Source organism: Numida meleagris, chromosome 1 (assembly GCF_002078875.1).
Source record: "Numida meleagris isolate 19003 breed g44 Domestic line chromosome 1, NumMel1.0, whole genome shotgun sequence".
Lineage (NCBI taxonomy): Eukaryota > Metazoa > Chordata > Aves > Galliformes > Numididae > Numida > Numida meleagris.
Window position 1 is genome coordinate 13,597,670 of NC_034409.1, and position 27,709 is coordinate 13,625,378.

The following is a 27,709-nucleotide window of genomic DNA, read 5'->3' on the forward strand; positions in this document are numbered from 1 at the left end:
TAGAATTTAGTGATTTATATTCTTCATGAAAATAATAGTTGAGGGACTGGAGGTGAACGTGGTCTGTGTGCGTACGTACATTCATCCCCTGTGAGGTTTTTTGGTCCAATCGTGTGCCCTTGCATTTTTGGGGAGGCATCTGCAAGGGAGTGACCATGGCTGTGCCGTCACAAGTTGCTTTACCTCTCTTGGTAGCCAGACATAACTGAAACAAGGGAGCTGCTGTGTTCTCACCTGGTCCTGACGCTGAGAAGTTCTGTAGTTCCCATTCATATTACTGTATCCCTGCTGCTTTTGCAAAGCCAGCTGAATGTAGAAGTTGTTAAAATTTCTTCAGCTTCTTGTTTTCTCTGAAGGTGAAGTGAGTTTCTTCTCAAATCCCAGTAGCACCTAATGGATGCGTTAGTAACACCCTGTTCTATTGCTGGCAAGCATTCTTTTCGTGTTTGTTACTGCTCAGTGCCTGCACTGCGCTAATGGACAAATGAAAAACGTGGTTCTCCTTCTGCCACCCCTGCACGCACTCAGAATTCCTGTCTAAAAGTCTTGGTTCAAGGAAACAACTGGAGAAAATTGTACCGCTGAGAGAATGGTTTTCTGGTTTTCTAAGGATACACACACGCGTTCAAGTACACTTTTGCAGTCTAAAAGGGGGGGGAGGGAATTCCACATAAGGTGAGGGGAGAATTCAGGATTTTTGTAGGAGAATAATAATAGAAGGCTTTCCCTATGGACTGGTGAGATACGTGTGTCCTTACGCAGGTATTAAAGGAGAGGTTTCTGTATCTCAGCATCTCTGTGGGTGTTCCCTTCTCTCAGCACTGTACAAGTTTATTCCATTTCAGTATGGCCCTGCACATCGTGGGCACAAATCATACATTTCATCTGTTCTTAACATTGCAGCTTTGCTTTAGTCTTCACGGGATCCCACTCCTGTGATGTGGAAAGTATAAAATATTTCAGAGCAAGATCGGTTCTCAACCTAGACTTTCTCCTAGGAAAAATTAAGTGGTTTTGACTTCTTACGCTGGCATACAGATGAGTTTTCAATGGATAGAAAACAACCGTGTGGGGCTGTGCACAGAGCAGCCTTCTTGCTTTCTAGCTCTGAGTAGAAACGGATGTCTGCTTTTATGGAGAACTAAGTGAGTTCCCTGATAAGTAGGAGGAAAGACATGAAATAAAACTTCGGCAACACAAATTACTGAAAAAAAAAAGGTGTCTGAATGTCAGCATTTCAGCTTTCTTCATCAAATTGTGAAGATACATAGTGAAAGCATTAAAAAATCTATTTTTCTCAGTGGAAGTGATCTATTAACAGTCTTGACTTATAATCTGTGGAAGTTTCTGTGTTCTAATTTATGTAAGAACTTGTCTGTATGTGTGTATATGTACATACATAAATACGTATAAAGTATACACACAAACAGATGTAAAGTAGGACCGCTTGTCTCTTGCTGTGTCACTGGTTTTGGTAGTAAACTTTTTACTTGAAATTGGTCACTAAAATATTTTCTGAACTGATATTTTAGAGTACAGTAAAGACCCTGATTTAAAATAAATTGTGAAAACAGTGTTGCTTTAAGAGGCAAATTCTTTATGTTAAGAAAAATGTATGAAGAGCTCAAAGAATCTTGTGATTTATGCAGAAGAGTGAAGCAAAAGGTTGGTAGATTTTTCACACAGGATCTGGAGTGAAAGTGACTCAATCTCTTAAACTCAGCATTATTTTACCAAAATGTTCTTTGCAGTTCCAGGATGATCTGCAAAGCCTTCGGTAGCTTCAACCAACAGTATGAATTCAGCAGCAAACCTTTTCCGACCCACATCAACTTCTGCCTCTTCCTGCAGCGACATGCACACCGCCTTCTCTTGGCAGAAGCTCTTTGCAGCTTCTTTGTAGTCATCACTAGCTCAGCGCCCTGTAAATTCACTCCGAACGTGGTGAAAGATCTTCTATTAAGCTCTGTGCATTTTCTTTTAGAACCAAGTAAATGGTATCTTCATGAGAGAATGTATTCAACTGAAAATGTCAAGAAGGAAACAAGTAAACTTTCTTCTGATCTTTTCTTCATAGGTATCCTTGCTAGAATACCGTAAGAGGCAACGAGAAGCTAGAAAAAGTGGCTCGAAGACAGAAAACTTTCCCCTTGTTACTGTATCTCCTCATGCTGCTGGTGCAGGAAACATAAGTAGTAACAGTGGTGCTAATGATGGGTTTAACAACAGTGGTGAAAATGGGGAGCAAACTGATAACGCTGCGAGCCTGCCTGTACCACTGCCAACTGCCGTTTATAGTGCAGCTCCAGAAGACGCTGGAAACAACAGTGCAATCAAGGAAGCTTCTTCCAGTGAGAAGAACGAGCCTGAGGTTCAGTGGTAAGTTACAGAACTGTGGGACAAAAGTTCTGAAGAATTGTTTGCTTAATTCTGTGTCACTTCTTTGGAATCTGTTTTTTGTTAATAAGTGTTTGGAGATGGATTACTGATCAGAAAGCCCTTTTTTTCAGATTAGAACAGTTGTCTGAGCTCTACCTCAGCAATATAGCAGATACCTCATGAAGATGAGAATATATGGGAAATTATCTGTGAAATATGTCAACTTATTTTTATTGTTATTTTTTAAGAGCAAAAAAAGCGTTAGCTTGAGCAAGACAGGTCACCTAGTTCTGTAGGTTATAAAGTGGTGTAAATAAAGGGCAGTTGTGAATCTTGAGAAAATGGCATCGCATTCCTTCCACAGTTGCACAAATCCTGCAGAGTGTTCTTGGTAGAGTGTGTGGAGGTGGGAGCTGAATGGAGAGGATGCTGTAAGCACTGTGAGAAAGCAGAGTGGCCTCAGCTCTGCATTTAGCTTCCTTGCATTGCTACTGCTTCATCTGTGGGCTGAAGACTTTTTTTTCTCTTAAATCTCAAAAGCTTTCCAAAAGTACTGTAGGGAAGAAAGAAAGGAATAATCTGTGACAATGAACAAAAGCTTCTAGAAGACTATAGGAAGTCTGCTTTCCAGTGATCTAGTTGGAATGCATTTTTCTTGTTTGCTGTTACTTAAATACAGGGTACAGACTTGCACGCAGTCTTCCTAATAGTTCCTTCTGCTCAGGTTGGCAGTGTGTGGAGATCCTTGCATAGTTGCTTATTGTGGCTGGATGGCTCTCCTGTGCTGAAACCACATGCACTCCACACCAGATATTGCAACGGCCTTAAAATCCTGGGGGCAGATGCAGTGTGAAGGGGGATGAAATAGGGTGACTTTGATTTGTGCAGCTTTTCCTGCTACGTTTTTTGGTAGCATGAAAATAGGTAGTCCACTCTGTCGACTCTGTATCCAAAATGTTACTGGAACAAAATAAGCACTGCAGAAGTTCTTTATGCTGCAGTGAACACCTGAGAGTGTTGCAGATGAAGATGGGCTGAGGCATTGAGTACCTCTCTGCTTAGATGCTCCAATTGTTCCAGAATAGGAGGATTTTGTAGAGCCAGCTAAAGGGACAACGTAAGTGCAGTCTTGACTATTTCATTGAAAAGTGGCTGTAAGTTTGTTATGCAGAAGGCAGTGTACTGTATTTCAGGGAAACAATGTGGGGAATAGGCTGAACCCCAAAATTTGTTTCAGTTGTGACATTATTGTAGACTATTGCCGTATGTTCTTGCCTAAAAGAATAATTGAGTTTTTAATTATAGAGTGCTGTCATTACTGTTCTCGATCGTATTGTGAGAGTGTAACTGATCATGAGAGACATAGCTGTTGTTTCACTTCCTATCTAGCAAGACAAATCAGAAGCTTAAATCGTTTACATCTGTAGTAGTGCAATATTTACAGCTGTGGATCCATTAAAGAGCATGTTATTTTGTAGTAAAGATATGACTTTTGAAGGCAGCTTTCTACAAATGGAGAGTATGAAGCAGTACTTACAACCTGTATTTTTTAAAATGTAATTTTTGGTTTGTCAGCTGAGAATTGAAAAAAACAACTCCATTCATGTATGGAAGAAAGGAATTGGCATTTCTCATAATGTAACAAGGCTGCAGGAAATCAGCATATTTAAAATGTGAGAAAATAGATTTTAAAAGCCTAATACATGGCATTTCTTCTGTAGGATGAGTTATTTCGCTCTTACGTGCAGTCAGCCCTGTAAACTTTCTGTGCCCCGGTATTTGCATGTATATTGTCTTAAATTTGGTCCGTGGGAGTATATCATCATCTTAAATTAGAACATGCTTCCCTCTTCCAGGACTGCATCAACCTCTGTGGAACAAGTGAGAGAACGAAGTTATCATAGAGCTTTGCTTCTCAGTGATCATAGGAAAGACAAGGACTGTGGTGAGTTCATTTATTACGTTAAAGGTAGATACCTGTAACCAATTCTGCCATGGTAGCCCTTAATCATTTCTAATACTGTGTTTGGGTCTGCTTCATCTGAAGGGGAGAGTCACCCTGTAGTCCATGCTCACTGCCCCATGTTCAGTCTCCACCTTCATCTCATTCAAATCTCATTTCCCAGTTGCAGCTTAAGGTCTGTTCTTTCACTGAATGTATGGAAGGTCAGTAAGCAGATGACTTTGTATGACATTTGACATATTGAATAGTCTCTTACAACAACTTCAAGTAGTTCTTCTGAAGTCAGATACAAAGTGCTTAGTGTTCTTTGCAAAGTACTTTTTTCCTCACTTCTATATGTATCTCTAATTTTATGCCTGTAGAACCTGATCCTGAAAATTCGGAGCCTACTTCTGAATGTCCATCCCCAGATACTTCACAGAAGACGTGTAGGAGTCCTTCAAAAGCAAGCAAGGTAATACACTATGTATGCAGGGGCATGTGCGCTTGGTGTGCATCGTAAGCATACGTACACATGTCTCCAGTTTAGTTTTAAAACGTTACTATCATGCTTTACTATTTAGATGAACCTCTATGTGATATTTCTGTTAAGTTACTTAACGTAGGTGAACATCTGTTAGAACATTTGAGGAACTTCCAGCATGCTAAAAAGTTTGTGTTCTGTTCCTCCAGTAGCCATATCTGCTTCTCTGTGGTCCTGCGTTCTGTAGACACAGAAGAGGTTTTGTCAGTGGCTGCAGTATTGCCGCAGTTCTGCAGGTTGAACGCTGAAGAACTGACAGAGCTGACAGCAGGACAATGATGGAAGTACTCCTTCCCTTAGCAGGAGCTGGTTCTTGCCAGGCCAGGACTAGCGCTGCTTCTCAGTAGAGGCAGCGATATGAAGAAAGCTGTTCAGGAGTTACCTGTACGCTATGAAATGCAGTAATTCAGGTTGTAATGGCCAGTCTGTTTGCTCATGTTACGCCCGTTCTAGAATGTCAAATCGCTCTGAGAAATACTTTAGTAAGTACTTTAGTTCGCTTTAGTAAATAGTCGTCAGTAGTTACTCCTTTCCGACTCAGAAATGTGAAGCTGGCAAATAACAGATTCTGACTTTGCCCTGACAGGCCATATTTCTGTTACCACTTCCAAAGGCACTTGCTGGTCTTCGATTTTAGAGTGCAGTTTGTTTGTATTTGCTAGAAATTATGCCTGTGCTAAGTATAATCTTCCTCCTGTCACAGGTTTTCATATATCAAATGTATCCTGTGCCTTCACGTTCTTCTTCCATCATCAGAGAGCATTGTTCTGAGAAGATTCTTCTCGTTTTAATGCTTTCATAACTAAATGTTCTGGATGTTTTGCCCTGACTCTTTCTTTTTGTTCTAGCCCTCTTCGCCGAGTCCTGTAGTTTCAGCACCATCACTGGGAAAAACACCTGCAAAGCCAGATTCACACTGGGAGACTGCAGCTAATGCACCAGAGGCCGAAGGTGCGAATCATCCGAAATCGGAGCTGCAACAAAAACAGCTGACAAATAACGTCCAAGCACTTTCAAAAACTCATCCATCTCAGTCACATCTGCGCAGTTCTGCTGAGCAACTTTCACATTCACAGAAGTTGCCTTCTGCACCTTTGAAGCTCCATTGTCCCCCTTCACCTCATGTAGAAAATCCCCCGAAGCCATCGACGCCCCACGCGCCCGTGCAGCACGGTTATCTGTCGCCAAAGCCTCACTCGCAGCAGCTGGGATCTCCGTACAGACCTCATCATCCACAGTCACCTCAAGTCGGAACGCCCCAGAGGGAAACGCACCGCGGTTTCTATCCAGCAGCGCCAACCCTTCAGCCCAGTAATCAGCAGCAGGCCAGCGGACCGCTGTTCACTCAGACGACTTCAGGACAATCCTCGGCTTCGTACAGCCAGTTCAACCAACAGAATTTGAACAGCAATGCGCCGCCTCCCCCGCCTCCCCCACCCCCTTCTTCCACTTACTATCAGAACCAGCAGCCCTCTGGAAACTTTCAGAGTTACAGTCAGCTGAAGGGTAGCATCCCCCAACAGACTGTGTTTTCATCCGGACCAAATCAAGCACTTCCTGGCTCTGCGGGTCAGCAGACGGTGCCGGGACACCACGTAACTGCAGGGCATTTCTTGCCCTCTCAGAACCCCAGTATTCATCACCAGGCTTCAGCATCTGCCGCTCCTCCTCCGCCGCCGCCGCCTCCTGCTCCGGGCCCTCACCTGGTTCAGCAGCAGAGCACCCATCAGCAGCATTCTGTAGCACACGTCGTCGGCCCGGTTCACGCTGTGGCAGTGGCTCCTGGGTCTCACATCCACTCTCAAGCTGCCGCTCACCATCTGCCACCGCCGCCTCCGCCTCCGGGCCCCATCCCCCACCACCAGCCTCCTCATCCTCCAGCCGGACACCAAGGTTTGCAAGCACAACACCAGCACGTTGTAAACTCTGCTCCTCCTCCCCCCCCGCCTCCCCCCTCCAACGTTATAGGCTCGGGGCACCACCCAGCATCGGCACAAGGGTTACACCACCCATCGCATCAAGGACCCCCTCATTTTCCTTCAGGCGCTCACACGAGCGTGTCCTCCTATTCCTCGCAAGCCCCCCACCACACGACGTTAGGACCCGGACCTCAACATCAGCCTGCTGGAACAGGGCCTCATTGTCCGCTCCCCGGTCAGGGTCCTCACATCCAACCTCAAGGACCAAACAGTGTTGCAACCCCCACCGCTTCAGGGTTCTGCCCGCACCCTGGCTCAGTAACGCTCCCGCACGCAGTGCAAGGACCGCAGCAGGCGTCACCGGTGCCCGGACAGATCCCCATTCACAGAGCACAGGTGCCACCGACCTTTCAGAACAATTACCATGGTTCAGGGTGGCATTAAAACGGATCCCCTTAATCCTAAACATTTTTAAAATGTTCTGTAATATAAACTGTATATTTCATATGTACCTATCGGAGGTACTTTTTAAAGCTTGTACATGATACTTTGTATAAAAGCAAACACCAGTGCTCTCATTGTATCTTTCCATTTTTTGCTTTTTAAAATTCCCAGAAACGTGCTGTTCAGCCAGTATTAGGTAATTCTTTTTATTTTGTAAGTGAACATTCCAGCTGTTTTTTCTGGCAGTAGGTTTGATGCTGCATAATCTTTAAAGTTTTATCGTTGCAGTTAAATTCATTTAGTGAATGTTTTCTATATTACTTTTATACATATGTAATTAAATAAGTACACAGGCTAAGTGATGGCACTAACAACTTTTTTTTTCCATTCTGTCGACAGTTTTGTGTGCATAGAGATAGAAAACAATGCAATACAAATTTTTATAGTTTTGGTGTGGACATGGCTTTTTGTTTCATCAGTTATTTGCAGAAACTGTAATTTAATGTATAGACCGTTTCTAATGTCTGAGTGCTGTAAATACTGTATTTCTTTTGCTTGTAAAATTGCTTAAAGCTACTTTCATTTGATATAGTATTGTATATAATAAGTCTCTTTTGCAAAAAAAAAAAAAAAGTGTGATCTTTGTGAAAGTAGTACAGTATATGATCTTTAATTTTTTTTTAATATACTGTCACATTGCAGCACTGGTTGGGCATTTTAATTCATGTTAATAAATCACAATTATGTCAGTTTTAACCACTTGTCCGGCAAGGGTGCTGTGTGCTGAGGGCAGTGGGCGCGCAGAGCAGCCCGGCCCACCTGGAGCTGTGTGGCTGTTCCCTCCTGTGCGGTGTCTGCTCATGGCTTTCCTCTCATAGCACAGCTGGGTGTAGGAGTGAGTGCAGGAGGGAGATTCTTGTTCCTGTGCTGAGGCTGGAAGTGAGGAAGAATTGTTTCAATTCAGGCAGGGTCCGGTGTCAGGTAATGATAGGTACGTTCATTAAGGGTGTCAGTTTATTTAATATTAACCTGTGCATACGGATGCTGGTGCAGTAGAGCTCTATCAGATGATGTTCTGTTCTTGATTACAAACCACAGCACCACCTGCACAGGTCAGTATGTGCCTTCCTGCTTCGGCTCTTACTGCAGTATGGTGGAAGTGAGACCTTTGTAGCGTAACTGTGGTGTGTGAGAGCGTCCTGCAGCTCATCAGTGAGCATGCTGAATTCTACTCACATAATGGAACAAATGCTTGCTGGCTCTCTTTCAGAACCCAGAGAAGAAAACCATCGTGCACATTCCTCTGCTCTGGCTGCTAGAAAACCTGCCACTGGACAGGATGGGAAATGGCAGTTCCTACTCACTGAGAGAAAGTGGTAATTCTTCTTAGAACACAGACAGTACTGGGCTTACTTAAAATTACTTGCTCGTAATTATCAGAGATACTTTGTGAAGTGCTTCCCTGAACAATCGGTGGCTCTGCAAAACATGCAGACATGGTATGGCACATGCTGTGTTTTGCACTATTGTAAAGTAGAAGCAAATCAGCCTAACAGCAAAAGCAGGAAAAAAATAACCCAGTGCACTCCTGAGAAGTCTGTGGCCACAGTTCACAGCTGGTTAACCAGACCCTCCTCCATCTGTGATGTATTTAGTAACTGTTAGCTCTTCATACTGCTGTTACGATGTGACCAAGGGGGGCAGCAGAACAGGCCCAGCATTGGCCCTATCTCTCCCTAAGCTTTGTTCTGTCACCATGGTCAACAGGATGGAAAGGAGCACAGCAGCTGAGAGTCCCCTTACTTGACTTGCATTTAAACTGATGCAAACACTGGTGTTCTCTGTGGTTTTGGTAACAACCCTGAAATCAGTTGCAGCGTCTAGGCACTACCAACAGCATGGCCAGGTGTGAAGCATAACAATTTACCTCTCTGGATTCCTTTGTAGCCTTCTGTTTCTTCTCATCAGTGTCATCCTTGAGGCCTTTAAAAGCAGTTCCTGTGAGAAGAGGGAAGCAGCAGGCAGAGGCACCCGGTGCTGACACCCCCCCGGTGCAGGGCCACAGCACAGGGTGAGTTTCTGCAGCCCACAGCAGTAGTGGTGCGCTCCGTGGTGGCCCTCAGCTCTTTTTGGATGAGGTGTGTACGGGTGTAGCAGAGAGGGAGGGAGGGAAGTGGCTGCTTGCTTACATGAAGTTAAACAGCTTGAATGAAACACGGCTCGGTTTGGTCTCGTTTCATCTAGCAGCGCACAGCTGCAGCCCATCATTCCCTGGTACCCTTCCGAAGGGTCTCATTTTCCCCATGCGATGCTGGTTTACAGCTGAACAGAAAGCTGCACTTCAGCCCGGTTCACCCCCACCCACCGCCAGCACGGCGCGTCATTCTAGCCAACAGTGGGCTTAGGGCTATCAAAGATGCCAGTGACAGCACACTGTCTGGAAAAACAAAACACTTTAATTAGACAACTGCAAGCACCTCAAACAACTGGTTATTGTTACAGCATGGGGCTATCATCTTCTCACAATCTAGTTATTGCAAAGGCATGTGAATAAATGTCATATGGACAAAGTCAATAAAAAGTGGCACCATAGTTATATGAAAATCAGAAGTAAGCTTACATTCATCCCACTGACTTCTAAAAGAGGCCAAAACGCACCTCCGTATCGTACATTCTAAAATCTGTATTGCCTATAAGCTTCAGTCCGTGTAGCTTTTTTCCTAGGAAACACGTAGTTTTGCGTGCAACATACAAAGAAGAACTGTATGTCTAGTTATGGGAAAAAATAAAGCTAGTGCAATTCGTTTTAGAAACATGTAAAGCTATGAATGGAATGAGCATGATCTCGCTTCTTGCGTTTTACCCACTGCACTGTAAATATCTGCAGCTATCCTCCCTTCACTGACTCCAAGCGCACACTTTTATTATAAAAGATCAGTAATTCTACACAGAGAGTGGTTCTCATGCTCGACCTTTAATTTTTTTCTTAAGGTATAGTACAACTTACAGTGCTTAGAAAAAGGCAACACCATATGGTACCATGTCTTCACTATCACATTGTAAGGGAAATTGCTATTTTATTTCCTTAAAAGCACTTAAAATAGGCAAAAGTTCTAAAAGGGAGTGCTAAATGATAATGCATACTTTATTAGAAAGAAGTCTAGCCTTCCTTTAAAGTGCCATTTGGGGAATGAAATCCTGTAAACCAGAGCCACTTTGTTTAAAATCCAATGAACGGGAACTGCTACAGAATAGAAAGTTTACACAATTCCTTAAAGCAGTTTAAAGTCCACTACATGCAATCGGTTTGCTATAAAGCTCTCTAAAACTTAGTAGCTTTACTCTGAAATTGAGTCCCCAGTCCCATATTTAAATGGAAATAAACATTTACAGGGTGCATTTACATACACTATAATACAAGAATGACGTCCCTTTGCCAGAAGATAAAATTGTACAATTCCTTGCCGTAACTCACTTCTGACTTCATAAATTTCTTACGCTTGTAAATTATATAATATGCATCAGCTAAAATAGTTTTTTCATAAATAGTTACAAAACTTGCCAAAACACATGGGAGGAAGTTTCTTTTGTTCAAAAATCTGACATCTGAATGCCACACAACACAAGAAACAATGCTTAAAGACACGTTAAGTGTTTTCTGAAGAAAGTGGGTGAGTAAACTACTAGCTGAAGACAAAAAGACTACCCTTCCCCAAGAACACAGTGCACATAAAGCAAAATGTCAAACAGTACCTCAAGCAAAATAAAGGTCTGAGGATTGAAGCCAGCTCACGGGTGATCCTGCTAGAGGATTTGTGACAGTCACCGTTTAGGTCCGATGCATTGGAAAGTGGTTGCTGGCTTGCTTTTACAGCTGAGAAATTCTGCTAAGAATTCAGCCACGGATGCCTAAGGCATTCTCCAGCTGAAGCACGTTTTTCTGGGACCATTTCTAGCATGGGGATCAGGAAATCTGTAAACTGCGCAGCATCTTCATGAGGCCAGCCGTACTTCTCCACCAGCACATCGAAAAGACTCCAAGGTTTCAGCTTCGTAATGTGTCGGAGTTCTCCTGCAAACACAAATGGTGCCAGCATTAGAAAAATACCCAGTTAGTGACCAACCCTGTTTTAGTTTTTCTCTGAGGAGCACTACCGAGGAAGATGAGCGCGCTGCACACTTGCTTGAGGTCCTCAAAATGAGTATGGCCAACGGTGAAACCAAGAAAGCGTTCCTAAAGCAAACTGCATGTCACACCCGGACAACACTGGGGCCAGTCTGCTTTTTCCTGTTGGAATCACAGAACATCTAGGAGGGTGAAGGCACCCACAAGGATCATTGATCCAGCCTCTGGCTCCACACAGCACCAGCCAAAACTCATACCCAATGACTGAGAGCATTGTCCAAACACTCCTTGAACTCCAGCAGCTCGGGGCCATGCCCACTGCCCTGGGCAGCCTGTTCCATGCCCCCCCATGCTATTAGTGAAGAACCTTTTCCTGATGCCCAGCTTGCCCCTCCCCTGACACAGCTCCATGCCGTTCCCTCAGGCCCTGTCGCTGTCACAGCAGAGCTCAGCGCTACCCCTCTGCCCCCTGTGAGGGGCTCCCGGCCTTCCTTCTATCCCTTCCACACAAAGGCACTCCCTCTCATGCTCGCAGTCAGCAGGAACACTGAAGGCCTCTGCTTTCTTGTCAGCTAACACCCCTGAATCTTTCTTACAAAAACTGCTCCCATCTTAAGGCACAAGTCTCAACAGCACAGGTCGTGCTGCCTCACTACGTGGCATGTGCCATCAATGCGGCTGCAACTAACTGCAAACCAAGCCAAACAGAAAGCTCTGGCACTCGAGGCTTGCTCTGTTTCTCAGGAGGCCCGGGCTCCCTGCTTCTGCAGAATGCAGCCCTCGGTGCTGCCCGCATCATCCTCAAGCCCCCTGTCAGCCAATGCAGCGTTAAGCTCCACCAAAAAGGTGGCACGTGGCCAACCTGGCAGCGTGATTCAGACCAAATGAAGGATGCGACAGCTTTTCTGCCATCAGACTTGGCAATATAGCCACATGTATCCGCAGGCTGTCAGGACTGACGGGGAAGAAAGGCTCTTCTGGCTGCTCCTCCTCCGCTGCCACCTCCCCGCTTGCCAGGCGCCTACCTGGGCCTCTCAGCCTCTGTGTGTGATGCTACAGAAACAGCTCTGTGGGCACTTCAGAAACCCTCGTCGTGATCCTGCACCATCCCCAAACCACTGGGGCGGCCGGTGGGTTCTCAGCCAACACTGGAAGCTGAACACGACTCATCCACAGCCGTGCTCTGTCATCCTGCATGGGACACGCAGGTCACACTATTTTAAGCAAAGTAAGTGGTTTGGCAGCCCGACTGCTGTATGCGGCTGAAATCAGCCGCCTGCAACCTGCTGCCCATAATGGGCTGTGCGACGTCAGCTCTGAGTCTCCATATATCCCCATGGGCACAGAAGTTCTAGGGCAGCCGAAGAGAGCCGTGCCCCCAGCCTGCCTCTGGGAGCCTGAGCCAACCGCCTGGCAGTGCCACACACTCAGCAGGACACGTCTGCCACCTCAGGCACAGCAGAAGGCTCTCCTCATGGTGCCACACCTGAAAAGCAGCTCTCCAGGCACCGTCATAAGGGCTCCAACACAGTAAGACTGCAAATGGTCAATCCTTGGCAAGAGAACAAGAAGAGAGCTACTGGCAACAGAAATCGTTGATGTGCTGCCCATGGCGTGCCGGTGCCCTCCGTCCTTTCTGTCCTGTAGGGAAGGAGGGAACTGAGACAGAGGAGGGAGAGCACAGAGTGTCCTCTGGGGGTTCACGTGGGGACAGTTCCGGTACCAGTGTGTCCCATGAGTAATACCACATCACACACAAAGAAAATGAAGAAAAAAGCTCCGTCTTCATCCTTGTATTTAAATTATGTTGTTGTAGGCACTATATTCTCAAGGAATAACCCAAACACATCAGAAGGCCTGGAAATCCGACGTCGCCATCCACTTTGTGAATAAAATGTATCTGCTGCAGGTATTCTCCCCTGAGCACTCCTGTGTTTTCTTCTTTCCATGCTGCGGTGGCATGAAGTGCACGAGACTGCATGCTGGGACGCTGGTATTTGGTGGCTGTCACTGTGGCACCTGAGTTCATGCTCTTCGCATACTTCTTTTATTCTGTAACACAGGGGTTGAATTCAGAACACCCCATGAAGCTGGGAGCACCGCGCCCAGGCAGCACGGCGCTCCACAGGGCATCCTGCTGAGGAGCAAACCAGAGGTGGGAGCTTCCCCCCAGAAGTTCAGTGAAGGTTGTAGAAGTGTTTAAGAAGATGGGATGCAGTAGCAACAATCTCTGTGGTCCAGGCATTAAATGAACACTTCAGTTCCATGCTGGGGATGCTGGAGGGTCCTGCCCCATCATTTTGCACATTCCCGGACCTGCTGTCCTTGATTTGCCCATCCCAGGTAGCAGCAGCTCCTCGAACTCACTGCCCACAGGTGGGAAGTGCTGCTGTATGCCCACAGCTGCATTTCCCCGGCACTCACACTGCTGTACAACAACTGTTTCCAGTTTCTCCACTGATGTCAGCATTCTGTAAATGCTCAGCAGCCCCCTCCCCTCCACGCTGCTGTCCCGGGCTTTCAGGCTCACCCGCTCGAGGCCACAGCAGCAGCCCAGCAGCTGCCACGTGCAGCCCCACAGGGCAGTGCCAGCAGCGGCTGGTTGGTGCTGGCCCTGCTGACGAGCTGCAGCCGGGCAGGTGGGCGGCAGGCAGGGCAGGCCATAGCGCTGCCCCAGCACCTGGCAGGGAGCAGAGGGGAAGAACACACGGAGCACTGCACGTGCCCTCCCATGTCAGAAGCGTGTCTTACAGAACAACCCGTGCAAGTAGCAGGCGGTGACAGGCTGGCGTGTTTGCTAGCCTTAGTTCTTTCCTTGTAGCAATGACAGTGCTACAAGGGGGGTTCGTGTCTGACGGGTTCTGTTCCTGTGCACGGTGACACACAGCTCAGCCGTGCCCCATGGCAGTGGCGGCGCTCACAGTGAGACAGCGCAGAGCAGCCGCAGTGCTCCGTCCCCATCCACCCTCCTGCAGAGGAGGATGCGGAGCAGATCGCCGTGCATCGCTCTGAGCACGGCCCTGCCGCACGCCCCTCCCTGCGCGTCCCCTGCCGGCGGGTGCCAGCAGCGCACACCGCCAGAGGCGGGCACAGCTCTGTTCCAGCAGCTCACAGCTGACATTTACACGGACATCTGACAACAGACTCGCACAGACATTTGTAACGCTCACACTTTGCTGAGTACGTCCCAAAAGGAATTCTAAATGAAATACTGAATGAGTACTGCAAAGTTTCGCTTTCCTCAGAAAGCCAAGTCCACACCAGAATAACTCCTTAAGAAGAGCTCTCCATTACATGGATATATATCTTCAGTACCCGTAAATGAACACGCTCTCCTTTTGGATAGTATTACGCTTTAAATTAGTGTTGCATAAATACCGTTACCTTTTTTGGTGAAAAACTCCTTGGAATATTTCCCCAACATAGCGTATTTTCGAGGGATTTTTCCCAGCAGTTCAATGATCAATGCTATGTGGTCTGCATTGGAGAACATTGCCAGCAAAACAGAAACATACAACAGTTTAATCAGTACGGTGCATGCACACACTAACATGGCCCGGCACAGACAGAAATAGATTGAGCCTGGCAAAAAGGCCCACGCGGCGCCCCGTGGTCGTTCCGAAAGATGCTTTCAGCAAAACCTCTTTCTCAGAACCACATCTGAGCGTCGGCCGCTACGAGCAAGTTTTGCTGCATGCTTTAAGATGTAGCAAATCGTTATTTGTCAGGAGGTTTGGGTTTTAAAGAATTAAAAGAAAAAATCAGTTTGCCCCAGATTCCCGCATGTTTTGTTTTTCAAAACTAAATTGTTGTTGCACGATTTCAGAAAATGCTCCTCAGTGGGACACGCTACCACCAGCAGCAGCAATTCCACTTCTGTCTGCATCACGGCACCTTCCAAAAAGAAGAGGTACTACCTCTGCGATTGAAGAATTCCCGAGAATATTTTCCAGATAGAGCAAAGTGCCTTGGGATATTGCCTAGCAGCTCTATGATGTGTGCTATGTGGTCTATGAGGGAGAGAAAAAAAAGGATACGGGAGTGGAAGGGGCAGGGAAAGGATGGGATAAAAAGAAGGAAAGAAACTGGAATTAGTAAAAAATCAGAAATAGTTTCAAATCAACAATGTTTGCAGCAAATCCATGCAGAGGTTTCCAGGATCAGCAGAGCTCTGGCATCATTAGTAGCACTTAGGAACAATGAATGATGCCCACATTACCACCGCAAAGGGCATTTACAAGCAAACAAGCATGGAAATGGACAGGTATACAGATGAAAGCAGGAGTTAATTCTCATTTAAAAAAAAAATTAGTAATCGTCTAATTCCAATAAAAATACACGATGTAAACATTATTCCAGTGCCAATCTTAGAAAATACTACAAAGTCCAAATTCTACGCTTCTTTTCTAAACTAAGACGTTGTTATGCTCAGTCAGGTTTCCACACAAATGCAGTCTTACAAGAGGGGCAGTTTAATTCCTTCAGGCAGTTGTTAAGTAGATGAATATCTGCAGAAGGGAGTTTTTGCCCACCCACTGCTACTGATGGAACTTACAACTAAAAAGAAAAAAACTGTATTTATGTTCTGAAAACAATGTGTATGAACAGTTCACTCAACAACAAAAATTAAGGCCACGGTAAGCTTGCTAGAAATAGAAGGCGGAAATACACAGAAACACACAGGATCTCAAAAGGTTCGTACCTTCGTCCCTGGAATAGTCTTCACCAGAATGTGGTTCGAACAAATAATCTCCAGTTGCTAGCTCAAATGCCTATAACGTAACATAACAGACATTTGTATGGGTATTTCAGAAATAAAGCTTTTCATCTTAAAACGTGGGCAAAACATGGCAACTATCACAACAAAGAGGGAACCAATGCTCCAAGCCAAAGGCCCACGCAGTGCGACCTGAGGCTCCGCAGGGGCTACTCACCTGGGAAGCACGGGTCCCGCGGTGCAGGACAGCACAAACCCGGGCTCTGGAGGAAGCCCCGTGCTCAGCACCAAGCACCCCAGCAGTGCGCCCCAACATGGGCCTACACAGCTGGGACAAATGGAGCTGGGCAAGGAGCGCGGGCCCACGGCCCCAGCCATCCTGGGCCTTAAGCGTGTTAAATGCGTGCAAGTTAATGAAGGTGAGAGATGTTCTTCTAAATACACGGGAAGGAGCTACGCCTGTACCTGAGGGCTGATTATCTGCCAGAGATCAAATGCCGAGGACTGAAATAAAGATGTCTGAATAGGAAATAAAATTCATTTCTAACCATAATTAATCACTTCAAATTATCAAACAGGGTAAGCTTCCTTGATGACTCTAAATCTAGAACAGCTTCTAAAAACATCAAAGTAAATACTGCAGTCGTGGGGTAAATAAAATACTGAGGCTCAGACTGATGAAGGGAATCAGAAAGATCGATCCCCTGCGGTCACTGTGGTGGCTCCCATGGGATGCAAACCCTGCACTGAGTCAAGACAAAACCTATGGGCAGTGTTTCTCCTTATGAGCAGAGTTTCTCTGTATGTAATGTGTATTAAAAGCCTCAAAGGAATAAAATAATTACGGGAGCCCATACTTGTGTACAAATATGGACCTGATTTGTCAAGCAATTCTCTTTCTGCTCTGGATCACCAATTACCCAGGCAGCCCCAGGAATCTAATTCTTTCCAGGTGGTGTAAGTATCAAGCTGCTTTCCACCTCCAAGACCAGCAAAACCATTCCAAAAATCAGATAGAGCTTGCTGGCACAGCTTTAGAAGGGAATTTCACTCTGTCAGAACATTTACTATAAAATACTAGTTTCCTGAAAATATACACTTTTCTGTTCCAATCCATAATCTGGAGTTGTTGAATCACCTGTAAATTTAACCTATTTATGGGCACTTGGCTTTTTCAAGCTGTGAACTGCAGAGTGATCCAAGTGGGCTATAGCCAGAACAATTCACTGCAATCACACCTAGCAGTTGAGAAAGCAAAAATACCCTTTGCTGACATTTTTGTTGATCCTAGAAATGTCTTTCGTTTCTGAAAGCACTATCACTCAGTCATTCACATTTTTTTCTTATTCTACTCTGAGTTCAAGATTGGGAGTTTTTATTTTACAGCTTAAAAAAATAACCTGAGAGACTTCATAAATTATCATCAGCTATTTAAACTAAAGAAATTTTTAGGATAGCAAGAAGCTACACTTGGCCAACCCAACACGGCCAACCCAACATTGTTACTCTCTCAAGATGAGAATGAAAAGCCACAAGTGTCCCCTCTGCACCTAAGTGAAATACATCCATTTAAAAACCAGAGCTAACTTTCTTAGAACACATGACGAAGGAGCTGGTTTCTGAGGGCATTAAGAAACTTATCTCTATTTAACACAGATTCCTAGAGAACAAAGGAAATGTAGCTGAATTTAGTCACAAAGGTAAACTGCAAAGGAATACAGCTTCTGTCCCAAAAAAATGAAGTATTAATAGCTCAAGATGTCTGCGTGGGATTAAAAAGATTAAATTGGAAAAACTGTAAAAACCTTTCACAGAGAAGCACAAGAAGCAAGCATTCCGCAGCGACACGCAGAATTTTAGATCAGATGGTATTTAATGAGAGCGGCAAGCCCTCGCAGATTTAGGATATTTATACCACTCTCCTGCCAAAGAGAAACTAAAGCTTTTCAAAATTGTGATGCTGTTTCCTTTTTCTCTTGTTGTATAGCTTTGACTCCATGCCCGGGATGGGCGGAACGGCAGCACCTCAAACATTTCAGTCTCTGACTCTCCTCATAGGCTTCTGCACCACAACCATTAGAACTCCTGAGCCAGATGCACGCAGGGACAGCCCAGAGCCAGCCTTGCCCTCTGCAATAAATACCTGCAACAACACTCTTAGCATTCGTGCAGGAAAACGCCTCACAAATTCATCTGGAACCACCGGGCAATAGATTCCCAAAGCCCCGCAGGGTAACAGCAAGTTAACGAAAGATAAATGGCATTCCCAAGACTTCATTTAAAAAAGAATAAATCCTCGACCTCGATTTTTACCATGAAGTAACCGAAACAGAGTCAGCATTAAAAGCATGTTGATAACCAGGTGAATAGCTGAAAGGAAAATGAAACCTCTGGGCGGTAAGAGTCAGAGTTCTCCTTTTTAAGTCATGCCCACAGGTGCGTGCGCCAAGCAGCGCATGCATTACTGACCCAGAGCCACCCAAAGAGCGGCTGGGATTCAGAACTCCAACTCCAGCAACACGCAGCTGCTCTGCGCTTACTGAGCACTTTTCAGTACTTTACACCCAACGGTAGCTGCAGAGAATGGGCCGATTCATAACTGGTGGTATTTTATCACATAGCTGTGATAAAATCAGGACCTGGAGACCTGGCGGATGGTAAGAAGAGCTCAGGATGGCAGAGCACTTGGGCAGCGCTGCAGGCTGGGCATGTGCTGTTCTGCAGTTACAAGCACGTTACCAGCACGTGGCAGAGGGTATTCCCCTCTCCTCAGCACTCACACCCACATCTGGAGACCTGTGACCAGCCCGGGGCCACCGGTACAGGAGAGAATTTGGTAACCTGCAGAAAGATCAGGGCAGGACCTCTGAGACAGAAGGCAAAGGGGGATTTACTTCTTCTACTCCACTTCCTGAAAGGCAATGATAGAGGAGATCGAGATACACTGTCCTCAGAAGGGTACAGTGAACGGACAACGGGGAATGGAAACAAGTGCCAATATGGGAAATGCCAACAGGACACGAGGAAAAAGCCCTTCAAAGAGGCTGGCTGAGCACTGGGATGGGCAGCCTAGAAAGGCTGTGGAAATGCCATCTGGCCAGGTATGTAACACTCAACGGGATGAGGCTCTGAACAACCTGATGTAGCCTTGACATTCAGCATGGTTCAAGGAGGCAAGCAGACCATTGAACTTCAGGAGATCCCTTCCAGTCAAAATACGTCTATTACTTCTTGGTGCTGCAAGCTAGCCATACTTCTGTAATTACTTTTCTTTTCAAAATATTCATTTTTAAAAATTACGTTTTTTTGACAAAAACTCAAGACTTAACTATCATCTTTTATTTTTTTAATTGACATTTACCTCAACAGAAAGCACTGCAACTATTATATGTAGATAACAAATGAGACACAGCACACTTAACATATGGCACAAAAGCCCAAGGCGATCAGCCCTCCTTGCTGACTGTATTGGCAATCACTACTCACCACTTTTCTAAGGTTATCACAGAATAACAGTCTAGACTGTTTCTCACCATCTGCAGATGGAGAACATTTCAGATAAATGGTCACCCTGCTGCTTTTGTAGGCTCTGGAGAGGCTACGATTCCTTCCCTGCCATGTGGCTGTATATGAACCTACGACAATACCAAACTGTTGGCACTGCTATCATACATTATGGATCCGTGTCTAATCACACAATTGGAAATAGCTACATTTTCAGGGTATGACAGCTGCGTACTCAATCTGGTGATTGAAAATGGCTGCATGCCTCGGGAAAGATGTCTGGGAGAGGACTAGAAGAATAATTCACTTGGCTTTCATCAGGCTCCCCGAATTCCTCTTATGAAGCCCTAGCTGAAAAAGGACAACAAACTATAGGCCAGAATTATTATTTTGACAGACAAGATCCAGCTCTTGGACGGAGTTTCAGCTGAAATGAAGAGCTGTGAATGAGAAGACTTACTGCTTTAAAAATAGGCTTAGATTTAAAAACACTGCTCCACAGGTATGTGGGAGCGCAGAAAAAAAAAAAGAGTAACAAGATTTTTGAGATAAGCACTCCAGAGAACAGTTTGTTCTCCCATGAGCATCTCATTCTGAAGATCCAGGCAGTAAAAAAAATGTTAAAGGGATTTTGCATGGTTGCTGCTTGATAAGAAAGGCCAGACACACAAAACACAGACATGCAAGGGATGCTTGAAAAGGAAACAGTTTTCTATTCTTTGATAAAACTCCGGCCTCGGAACCAGACAAATGCTGAGTGGCTGCTTTGGAAAATCAGTTCCTTTGCAAAATCACTTTCTTCTGAATGTTTCAGGTTGTCCACCCACCACCTTCAAAGCAAAAGGGTGTACAGTGATTAATAACAGCATTTTGTACTGTATCTGCCTACTGAAAAATATGTGCATAGTGACTTGAAGTTCTTCTCTCTCAAGCATTTTTAATTTCCCATTCTTCCTCAGAACACCGCTTCTGCGCAGACCGCCGCACGCCATCACACCTTCAGCGCTGTGCCACTCACACGTACGAGTGCCACGGTGCTCATTGTCCTATGGGGACACGACCGATTCCTCCCGCTGACAAACACCACGAAGAGCAGGTAAGCACAGCTCCCCCCGCACGCCACGTTAGAGGACACGATACAAAGAATTAAGCAAGGGGCTGAACAACAAGCATTTACATGTATGTGTAACATCATAAGCCTGCTTAATATCATGCCCTGCTCGTTCTTCCTTCTGTCCCTCTGAGCTCTCTCATATTAATAAAATGGCTCACAACAAAAAAAAACAACAACCAGCCTGGAAGTTGCTCGCCTGGTACCATAAGCTGTAATAGCATTCTCTCTTATTATGAAAGCAGTTTGCCTGCCCTCTTTTTCATCTCACCCTGGTAGTATTTCCTTTAATCATTTGTATTCTCCTTTGGTAGAAAAAACAGCAAGTACAATTTTCTCCTTCTCCGACTTCCTGCCAGTCTACAGTGATGACCTATTAGCTGCTTTTCATTATAAACACAAGATATTTCAGGAATCACAACTCACCACAAAAGCCACCTCAGATACATTTTAAAAACACACTGTCTTGCTAATGTTCTAGCTTGTGATACAGTCATCTCCTCCCTGCAGCTAAAACAAGGCTGTACATAACGAGCAACAGAAGTCAGATGATGACACTCATCATTTCAGGTGCTTTTCCTGCCTCCAGTCCAAAGAACATAAATAAAGAGGAGCAGTGGAATCATGGTGCTCGCAGTCGTTTCCAGGAGCAATACGAAGGGATGCCCTCAGACAGCGCTACCTCCCTCATCCTGCCAGCAATTCTTGGCAGCAGCAGTGGAGTGCTCTGTTCCGTGGCTTTTGAGATTCAGGAAATGCTAAATCATTCTGTGTCTCTCTTCAGTTTATGCTCTGCAGAAAGTGACCCTCTCAATACTGCAAATGCGGAAACTCAGCCTGATCCAGGGGCAGTTTCATCTCAGCTGGCTCCAGACCTGCTTCTTTTCTGGGCGAAAATGAGAAATGTACTTCCTTGTTGGCATAACTAAAACAGGATTTAGCACAGCAAGGGAACGCGGGATTTTGTAGAATATACTGTGAGGAGAGATTCCCTGTGTCTCGCTTTGCCTGAGAGCAGTTCCATATCCCACTTAAGTTGGCCATGCTATTCAAAGAAAAAGGGCACCGTGGAATTTCCTTAGCAAAATGTGCAGCTGTCCAGCACATGACTGTAACAATCACTCAGGCCCAGTCCATCAAAGTGGAAAAAAAAATCAGTTACCTTTTGTATCATTTTTTGCTGAGCAGAGAACAAGCAAACAACTTGTCTGCCATAGCTTGGAAAACCCTACTGGCACCTCGCTTCTTCATTAGCTCCACAGCACATCACGCGTGCAGTGATTCTAAGCCTCCAAAGATACACATCATCCGGCACTTTCTCCTTATTTTTTTTTTCTTAAGACTCTAAAATTCAGATTACCCAAGCAGAGGGCTGGTACTGGCCTGAGAATACCTTCTTCTATCCCTTAAATCTGGTTTCAAAATGTACTTCTCTTGTGTGGGGTACAAGAACTGGGCCGTGCTGAATCATCTAAATTTAGAAGATTTAGCCCACAGGCTGCTGGCTTACAACTCTACTTATTCACTGACATAACACCAAAAGAAAGGGAACTGCAAGGTTTTCAGTGCTGAGTTATTTCTCCTTCTCTTACCTTGCTTCAGTTATATTATAAGGTATTTAGGTAGGCAGAGTCCTTACATGACTCTTGTTATGTACATTTCCAGCACAATTAATCCTGATGCAAATCTCCATCTCCACACTAAAGGTAATACAAATGCTACAGTTCCACTCTCTCTTAGGATGCTGCACCAGATACACGGGGTTGGTGGCTAGATGAAGCCAACCCATACGAGCAGAGCCCAGCTAAGGACAGCACTCCATGCAGACACAACATACCACATCCTAGAAGCCAGATTAAGGGGGGTGTTCTGAATGCTGCTGTGCACACACGAACACAGACCCTTTGCATGCTCAGAGCACCATCCTTTGAGGCTTTTGTTAAAAACACCATCATCATCTCCATGCTCATTACTAAAGAGCAAGTAAAACTGCTCAACAAATGGTGTTGAGAAAAAGCACACTTTGCTATCGCTGTGATGACCTCCGTGCTTGACAGTAATGCTTTGTGCCATAGATGCAAGCCAGCACAGGAGCCAGTAGTTCTCCTACTCGCATAATCAATGCTATTCCCAGTCAACAAGATTGTTTCATTAACAAGCAGAAGGCAAGGAAAGACCTTAGGCTCAAAAGGAGATCCATAAAGTACAAGATCAAGTTAACACACTACGTGAAGCCTGGTCCCAATGTACTCCAGGTAGACCTTCACAAAATCTACAAACCAAGAGGCAGGAAAAGCTTGAGGTGTTTCCCACAGAGTATCTGACACACTAATGGATATATAACAGATGGCAAATCCCCTTGTATCTGCAAGTCAAGTAGTCTTCATGCACGAGTTTTACTGTTAAGCAGCGCTCTGGTCACTTGGGAAGCAGCCCTTCCCAGAGGGTTTGGTAGCCGTGGTGTGGAATTTGAACAACCCGCCCATGACTTTGAAGCAGGAAGTCTTCTGTCAGAACGAGCTACACTGACAGAGGAGTGAGGAGCTCACCTAGATCAGTCTCTGTGAGGATGCTGGTCAGAAATCTCTGATTTGAGGGTCCTGGATACACAAACATCCATTAGACACATTAGCATGCAATTCCATCTTTGTGAGATAAAAATATCTTCAACTTTCTGTTCAGGCTCAGAGAACTACGATTCAGAGTTGTGAGCAACCATTTTAAAAGCCTAGTTATCTCATCTTTGCTCAGATACTGTCTTACTTTGCGTTCACCTTACTTCATAACACGCGTATTAGGCAGACTTTTGCAAGGTGTGCGTTATCATTCCATAGATAAATTGAGACAAGAAAGCTTATCCAAAATCAAAATCACTATCAGAATGAAGGACGGGGTGTGTAATTATATCATAACTCCCAGCGCAAAGCCAAATGTCGCCCCTTCTGAACAAGTGTTCAATACGAGTCACCACTATTTCTGACAGGGAGATACGATTAGAGGAATTACCCTGAACACAACCTCAAATTCACAGTCACTTTTTAACATACTGCTAGCCCTTAACAACCCACCCCACCCCAATTTTTTAAAGCAATGCAGGGGAAATACCAAATGCAGTTAGCACAGTGGTGAGTTGGCAGACATTATGTGTGCTCAGTGATATCATATTTCTATATTTTATATATATATGTATACATATAAAGTGAAGAAGGATGGATGCCTGTGGAGAATAAAGTAACAGCAATGTTGCTGAATCACTAGTTTTACAGAGGACAGCTTCCAAAACTGTTCTTAGTAATACTGGACCTGTCATACAAGCAAAGCAAGAATTCAAAGAGGTGGAGAATCACCTTCCTCTCCACTGAATCTGTCTTAGCATGGCTCACAGAATACCTGAGCTATATTTTCAGTCAGTCAAAGCAAAATAAACAACACCTCCAGCTTCAGCAGACAGTCCCCTTTGAAAACACAGGTGTAAACATGACAGAATAAATCGACATAAACATGGAAACAAGAGCAAAGTAACCTACAAGGACGTTTTCTGAGTCACACCTAAGTACAACGAAGAATCCAAACCTGAGGAAGCAAGTGAGACTGTCACGGCATCGCAGTGCTTCAGAACCTCAGTTCTTGGATGCTTTAGGGGTTGGAGAGAATCAAATCACGACTTCCAAAAATGGCCTAGATAAGTTAATCAGGAGTTTGCATTTCCACACTAGTCATGTTTCTCTGGCTGTTAATCTCTGTCAAAAATCCTCTGCAGAAAGACTATTAAGGTCTGCACAGTTAATACCTACCTCAGAGCAGTACTCCCTCTGCTACGGGATGAGCACTTACACTGCTCTGACCCATTTCCTAACCACACAGGAATGAACACAGAGTTCATTCCTGAGGAGTTTTCAAACTATGGATTTTTGAGGTGATCTCTATCTTTCACATGACTGCACATGTACAGTGAAGACAACTGCATTCAACAGCTGCGTGTCAGTGCTGTAAGATTACAGGATTTCTACAGTGTTTTTAAGGGAAAAATACAACATCTGTGGCTAAAGACAAAAGAGAATTCCAGTATTTCTGCCTCAAATGCTTTACTACATTCAAAGCTTACATATTAAAAAAAGCAGAATTATTATTTCCCATAAAAATTATGAAATTTCATAAGTAATTATGAATCTGAATTAAGACACCACCAGTGGCAGAGATTCTTTACGTTTTGGGATTGTTTTCTTGAGGTTAAGAAAGGACTTCCATGAAGAAAGCAACAGAGCTTATGTAATGTGAAAATGAAGGCAAGTATAAGGGGTAGGATGACTGCCACAGAGTGAAAGAGCCCAATATTGCCTCACACATTCTTCATCTCCCCGTGCACCATACAGTGTTTTCAAAACTCATCTAGTTGCTGCAAACACTTAAAATCAGATAAAACATCTTACAGTATAAGAACTCATGCATCGCGCCTTAGATCCTGCCCTTCCAAAGGTATTTTCCCTATTTAAAAGGAATGAGAAAGTCATTTACAACTCCCACCAAGCATCAATTAGCAGGATGTAGGCTGAGTCAGTACAGCCTTTAAGACTACAGAATAAAATATTCAATACCATAACAAGGTATCAAGTTGGATTGAAGTTAACAAAATATCAGGTATAAGGAATGAAAAGTTTCTATAGTAATTTTATAGTTAATTAAGGGAAGAATAATTAAACAATTCAGGATCAAAACTGTGGAAAATTTTCTATGCTTTGTTTTCAATGTAATAGAAAAATTATACATTTTGCCTCAAAATGGAAGAGTAAATTTAGAAATGGATGTTCTTTTCCGTCTACTAAAACAAAAACTAGTACTGAACTCCAGAGAATACATACTTGCAGATTTACTTATAGCTAGTTACTTCCAACACATGGCTTGCTGAGCTTATAATATCTGTAGGATTTTATGTTCCTTTCAGTCCTCCTCCTCTCCGAGTTCTGCAATTCTTCTCATCACCCACGCTTGCAAACTGTGTCTAGTATTTAAGTGCTCTCCTCCTCATCACACACTTACTCTTTTCAGACACGTATTTGTAAAATATAATGACTTGAATAAGTTTTCACTTTTTAAATAGACAAAGGTACTTCTAAACGTATTTCCAAAACTATCCTTAATGAGAAAATGCATATAGCTTGCTTGTCCTGAAAGTGAGACTGCAAACAGAATCAATGTTTCAGAAAGTGCAACAATTAGGCTTTCATTCTTCCTACACTGTAAAGCTTTTTAAAAACATATCACTTCAGTTTTACCACGTTAAAACAAATTCTACAGAACATTACCACATTTTCCTAATAGAATAAATTCCTTCTCTTTAAGATTAGAGTCTAATGCTGCGATTTGCAAACCTTATCTGATGAACGCTTTCATTTAAGTTGGCAAAATTTAAAGTATTTCAGGTTTTCACTACTTTATGCAAGAAAAAGGAAACAGCACAGGGTTGCATAGCCTAAGACAGGAACAAATTATGCCGTCATACTATTTCAATTAGATTTTGACATTTAAAATATACTCTTCTTTCCCTTCAAACTTACATATTTTTAACTGCAAGTTTAAAATGCCTGAAATGAAAACTAGAACATTTCTCCAAAATACTTCCAGTTGATTAAAGATGCTTAAAATACTGAAATAAAAGGGAACAATGATCAGCTGCTATCATCTGATAGTATACAATTTATAGCATTACATTTGTGTCAAAATGTCAGAATCATCCTCATCAGATTCCTTCCCTCAGTAAACAGCTATTTTTAGGATGTTTTTCTTGTAAAATACATAGTGTATTGTTCTTACCATACATGCCGTACTCCAGATATCAGCAGGTGTACTGTAACCTGCTCCTATTAAAACTTCTATGGATCTATATTGTCTTGTCTGGATGTCTTCTGTGAAGTGCTTATGCTAAAACAGAAAGAATCACATTAATGGCAAAAATGAGCAATAAAAAGGCCTGTTCTAAATAGTGAAGGCTAGAGAGTTGAATTGATGTAGTTACACTTACCACCCAGCAGGCATTTCCCAGGTCAGCAATTTTAACTCTAATTTTATCTGCATTTCTTGGGTCCAGTGGATTCACCAGTAAGTCAGCAGCACGAGTTTTTGCTAACACAAACAAAAAGCAGAGGAGTATTTAGAACATACTACTCATTCTCTATATGAGATTTTGCTGAATGTTAGGAGAAATTAAAACACCATAAACAGGATTTCTTACCTTGATTTCTCAACATCCTCACACATTTCAAGTGTATTTAAAAAAAAAAAAAAAAAAACGCCATATAATTATTATTCAAATACCTGGAGGAGCTTCTAAGTAAAAATGGAGCATGTTTCCATGACAAAAAACGTTAAAACTCAAACTCTAGAAACTCCACATGAAAGACATTCTTTGAACAGTTTGGTTGAGAAAATGAATCCATCACTACCATTCTTGGTTAAGGTACATAAAGTTTGGCTGTTGTTTTTGTTGTTGTTGTTTTTGTTATTATATCTGCCCCACTGGGAAAAGGAATTATCAAAATCTGGCTGATTTCAGAGCCCAGAACACTTTCACAGGTAATTCAACATTGAATCAAAGTTCTCTGAAGGATCTATTTGCACTGAACATGATTCAAAGTAAAACTGCAAAACTGTAATCCAATTAATCCTGCAATCTTTATAGGCTCCTGAGACACTGGAGATTCTAACATACAATGGTTGAGGAGTCCTGCTTCTTTTTGTTGTTGTTTTTACATACCACCTGCTGACTCCCAGTATGTGTGGGAAAGCAAGGAGGTTGCCTTAAATGTGGAAGAAAGAACCAAGTATCACAAATAAGATAATAGCAGAGGGACCATCAGATTCTTCATCTCAAAGCTACAAAAACTCAACCAGAAACTGATGGTGAGATAGGAAAGAGATACTAGATCTGAAAGGCATCTGGGAATCCAATGGGGATATAATGATCAGTTAAACTTGCATAAGCATATTAGAAGAAGAAAATACATTACACATGAGACAAGGAGGAAA

At 43.8% G+C, this 27,709-nt stretch overlaps 2 protein-coding genes across 6 annotated transcripts in view; one reads left to right on the forward strand and one right to left on the reverse strand.

Annotated features, from left to right (window-relative positions):
• The window catches only part of KMT2E (lysine methyltransferase 2E), a 56,516-nt gene extending 48,532 nt beyond the window's left edge, over window positions 1-7,984 (forward strand). For both annotated transcript variants that reach the window (XM_021384556.1, XM_021384558.1), the window contains 4 exons: window positions 2,078-2,379; window positions 4,236-4,324; window positions 4,705-4,796; window positions 5,714-7,984. In XM_021384556.1, the coding sequence (XP_021240231.1) occupies window positions 2,078-2,379; window positions 4,236-4,324; window positions 4,705-4,796; window positions 5,714-7,228 (1,998 nt within the window). In that variant the 3' untranslated portion in view covers window positions 7,229-7,984. The remainder of the gene's footprint in view (window positions 1-2,077; window positions 2,380-4,235; window positions 4,325-4,704; window positions 4,797-5,713) is intronic.
• SRPK2 (SRSF protein kinase 2) overlaps window positions 9,665-27,709 on the reverse strand; it is a 139,512-nt gene continuing 121,467 nt past the window's right edge. Inside the window, exons 12-17 of one of the 4 annotated variants that reach the window (XM_021384562.1) lie at window positions 26,706-26,806; window positions 26,498-26,605; window positions 16,057-16,126; window positions 15,272-15,364; window positions 14,739-14,831; window positions 9,665-11,300 (exon numbers count right to left, since the gene is read on the reverse strand). In XM_021384562.1, the coding sequence (XP_021240237.1) occupies window positions 11,116-11,300; window positions 14,739-14,831; window positions 15,272-15,364; window positions 16,057-16,126; window positions 26,498-26,605; window positions 26,706-26,806 (650 nt within the window). In that variant the 3' untranslated portion in view covers window positions 9,665-11,115. The remainder of the gene's footprint in view (window positions 11,301-14,738; window positions 14,832-15,271; window positions 15,365-16,056; window positions 16,127-26,497; window positions 26,606-26,705; window positions 26,807-27,709) is intronic. The other 3 variants (XM_021384559.1, XM_021384560.1, XM_021384561.1) reach the window with 3 other exon arrangements.